Here is a 3,977-nt window from a genome sequence, read left to right as displayed (position 1 = left end):
TATGGCATGAATCTGCCTTACATGCGGCACATTAATTCTTGGGTTTACTTTTAATGGTTTATGCTTAATTTTATTTTATTTCGACAAGTGTTTAATTGTACATATAAGCTAGCTAATACATGAAGTTTACATTTTTCAATCAACTCTTAAATGCATTCTTCAATCACTGAAAAAATAACAAAGGTATATCTGTCTCGTTTATTGAGCCACCGTGAGGAGGGGCTTCCTTTACAAACTAAGGATGTATGCCTTAATTATGAAGCTTTCAACATAAAATGTACATGTAAGCTAAAATTGTATCACTAACCATTCAAAAATATTAGAAAAACTTAGAACTGCCTAAAATTCAAAGGGGTGATCTTGATAACTAAACCAGGGTAAACATCATCTGGGTCTTGAATGTGAGGATTCTCTTCAACAATGAAAGGGTCCCCACATTTCTCACTAATCGTGTTCAGAGTCTCTCCTTCCTCTACCACATATATCTCGTCGCAAGGCCGATTCTGCATCTTCCGAAACATCCCAATAGCCGAATCCGTCTCACCGTAATCACAACAACCCAACAAGATCAACATAACCAACGATAAAGTGCAGTACCACGAGATCCTCTCTGCCATTGAAGCTCCCGCTAATGATGAAGAAAAGCTAGCCATGAATATTGTTGAAGAATTCTAATACTTGTATTGGTTGTATGGGCTTTCTTATAAAGGTCTTGATTGAGGTACGTTGAAGCTTTCCAAGGGGGTTGTAAGATGAGAAAGAGGAGGATTTATGAAGAAAAGTGTGAGAGGTCTTGGTCGTTGGAGTGGGTGTAGTTTTTTGAGGCGGTTGAAATAGGCCCGTCACTGGGGTTGGTACATGTCAAACCTGAAGAGAAGAAAATTAGACTAGAAATTATTTGTTAATTGTTGCCATTTGTATTTGGCTCTACTTGCTTTCTAATATACTTAGTACCTACGTAAGCAGATGTATTCTAATTTTGTGTCTTAATTAAGGGAAACGATATTGTGAGATGTACTTATCTTGATTGGGCCCACTTGAACGACAGTGTCAGCATGATACAGATTGGTCATCTTGTGGGAAGATGCCGTAGCCCAAAACAATTGTATTAAGTGGTTCTCACCTTGCGAGTCATTGGGGGGCCATGGCCCCCCTCATGCTATATGTGCCTCCGCCCCTGCCAGGCAGGGTCCTACCTAGTGGCCTACCTAGGCGGAGCCCCACTTAGGACAGTAACATTTTGATAATGGGGTGAACTCGCTTAGTTTATTGGGAATATCAATAGCCTTCGCCAATTGATTAAATAATTTAAAACAAGGTAAGTTCGCCCTGTTATCAAAATATGGTTATTTGGAAATCATTTGAGTTAATTCTAATCATAATAACATAAAAAGATGAAAATCAATTGAAAAAGTGAATTCGGTTACACTTAATGACGTGGAACCAAAGTGAATTACGGCTCTTCATGCATGATGGGCTCCCTTGCAAAGCAATTGGAAAGATGGGCGACATGAGTCCGTCGAGAAGTTGTTTGATGGTCAAGATGAAATATACAGTAATTGAACAGTGCCAATTTCTCGACTAGAGGCATGCAACTCGATGATTAAGATGAAAATAATCTGTAACATTAATCGAACGGATAGGATCGTCTAAGAGGGGAAATTTTACAGTCATGGCCTGACTATGTATAGCGTGGCCCACCACTCGAATGGCCCGATCATGCGTGTGTACACCATTAGATGGAGTACATCGGAGAGTCGCACGAGATTAGATGAGCCGCCCACCTTTTCTGAATTCAAAATGACTTTAATTAACTACATTTTGATGTATTTAAGAACAAAATGAGATGAGTTTGAACTTTGAAATTGTCTTTTGATTTAATCCTTATCATGCTCTCTTTGAATAGGAAGAAGGCGGCGATGTGAATGAGTCCTGGTACAATAGTGGCACAAAAGGTCCGAGGAATGATACTATATATAGGACGCGGTTACTATGAAAAACTCTTAAGACCCCTAATGAGGGCCCACGTAAATGACATCAAGCATGATCCTAACCATTCATCTTAAGACAAGAAGTCACTTTGATTGAAATTTTCTAAACATTTGCAAGGACTTGAATGTAGACCATTGACCATTTTTTCTTCATCACGACTTTTCAATCATGCTCGCATCATATGAGTGGGCCCAGGAAAGGGTCCCTGCGGTAGGGTCCCTCAATAGATTTTGTTGAAGAGATAATAAAAATCAAACCAAACCCACGCGGTGTTGATCTGAAAACATTATTTTATAAATGTGGCGTTCTTGGTCCAACAACAACAACAACACACTTGCAAGATTTCCTATCTAACTTATGTTTCATTGGATTACTCAAATATTTTTTTCTTGGGATGACTTTAGGATTTTGTAGATTTATTTGAATTGAGAAGATGGGTTAAGTGATTTTTAAAGTTTGGAAAGATAATAAAAAAAATTATTTAATTTATCATTATCGTTGAAAAGAAAACAGCATGTATGCGCGAAACACATGATCCATGCCAAAAAAAAAAAAAAAAACAGAAACAATAAGAATACCACGGCCTAAATTTATGAGTTGATTAGAAAATACACATTTATAGAGATTTAAATAGGGAAATGATATCTGCGCCAAGTGTTTCAATAAACATGCTTTCCACTTGTTTGTCATGTAGTATTTAAAGGGTTTAAAGAGCTTTTTTAGAACCGTAATATCCACTGAAATCCCTTTAAATACTACACGACTAACAAGTGGAGCGCTTGTTTATTGAAACACCTTGGCGCAGATATCATTTCCCTTTAAATAACATAGGAAACTTGCCATGGCAGCCCAAGTTTTGCTATTAAATCTATAGTATACATAGACATTAAAAAATATGATAGCTAAGGGTTCTAGAATAATGTATACAGTATCAATTTGGTCAACCAACTTTTTGAAAGCCTACCCCAAGTAGGCCTTCGGCCTCGCTTTAAATTTTGTAATATTCAACAAGTAACAATGGTATGTTCCTTTAAAAAAAAAGGAGTATTTGTCTTCTTCTTTTTTTGGAAGGGAAGCTGGGATTGAACCTCCAACCTCAGGGTTGAAGAACATAGTCGGTATGAATTGAGCTAGAGGCTCAACCCCTCTAAAATTTGTCTTGGAAGGGGTACCCATATCTTCTATTATTTCTACTTCTTGTGAAAACGTCTATCTATGATATGATTGAAACGCAAATAAACAAAGAAACTAACGCCATGTTTGGCAACCGTGAATATTTTCCCTTAGAATTTTAGTTTATACGAGTAGTTGTAAAGGAGTAGCGAGGTGGGAAAATGAGAAAGACCATGCGCCAAAGAGTTTTTATGTAGCACACGAATAGCAAAAAGGTATAAAGGGCTCACATTATTATTAGGTGATCTTAGCCATTCATTTGTTGGGCCCCCAGTGTAGAAAGACAGTGCGCCAAAAATCTTATCCATACGTTGATCTTAACCCTCCAATCAATGGAGGTTTTCAATGGATGATACAGTATAGAAACCGGGAAGTGATAAATCCACCGCTTTTGATTACTAGGGACACCCAGCAGCAGTGTACGTGGCAATCCGCCCCATTGAATCCTTCTGACGTGAAGTAAATCAGCCCCTCTGCAGTAAGTAATCAAAAGGGGCAGATATATCACTTCCCTAGAAACCTCCACATATTGGAGAGTGAGAAATCATCCAATTCAGGCAAGGCATATTAATGTTCTGCCCAACAAACGAAGGGCTTAGATAATACAATAACGTGGGCCCCACTTTCTTCTCCCTCCCAATAAAACAAAAAATAATAGGGCGATAATAAATTCGCACCCCTGCAATGTGAATTGACGTAGAAAAGCGTTAAAAGTCTGCCCCATAATTTACGTAACGTTACAGTGGTGCGGATCATCATCAGTGGGGTAAGAATTTATCATCGCCCAATAAATAAGGGGGATATTTTGGATG

At 38.1% G+C, this 3,977-nt stretch overlaps 1 protein-coding gene across 1 annotated transcript; it reads right to left on the bottom strand.

Annotated features, from left to right (window-relative positions):
- Window positions 1-329: 329 nt before the first annotated feature.
- Window positions 330-653, bottom strand: LOC143876367 (uncharacterized). The gene has a single exon (XM_077378077.1). It carries the CDS (start codon window positions 651-653, stop codon window positions 330-332), a length of 324 nt encoding a protein of 107 aa, XP_077234192.1.
- Window positions 654-3,977: the final 3,324 nt, after the last annotated feature.

This window comes from Tasmannia lanceolata, unplaced genomic scaffold, assembly GCF_043159265.1.
Source record: "Tasmannia lanceolata isolate RefF3 unplaced genomic scaffold, GAP_Taslan_0.1 ptg000005l, whole genome shotgun sequence".
Taxonomy (NCBI): domain Eukaryota; kingdom Viridiplantae; phylum Streptophyta; class Magnoliopsida; order Canellales; family Winteraceae; genus Tasmannia; species Tasmannia lanceolata.
Note: the sequence above shows the minus strand (reverse complement) of the source record. Positions and strands in the feature narration are given on the sequence as shown.

Excerpts from the sequence above, each read along its gene's own strand:
- LOC143876367 (XM_077378077.1), bottom strand. The coding sequence starts at position 653 with ATGGCTAGCTTTTCTTCATCATTAGCGGGAGCTTCAATGGCAGAGAGG.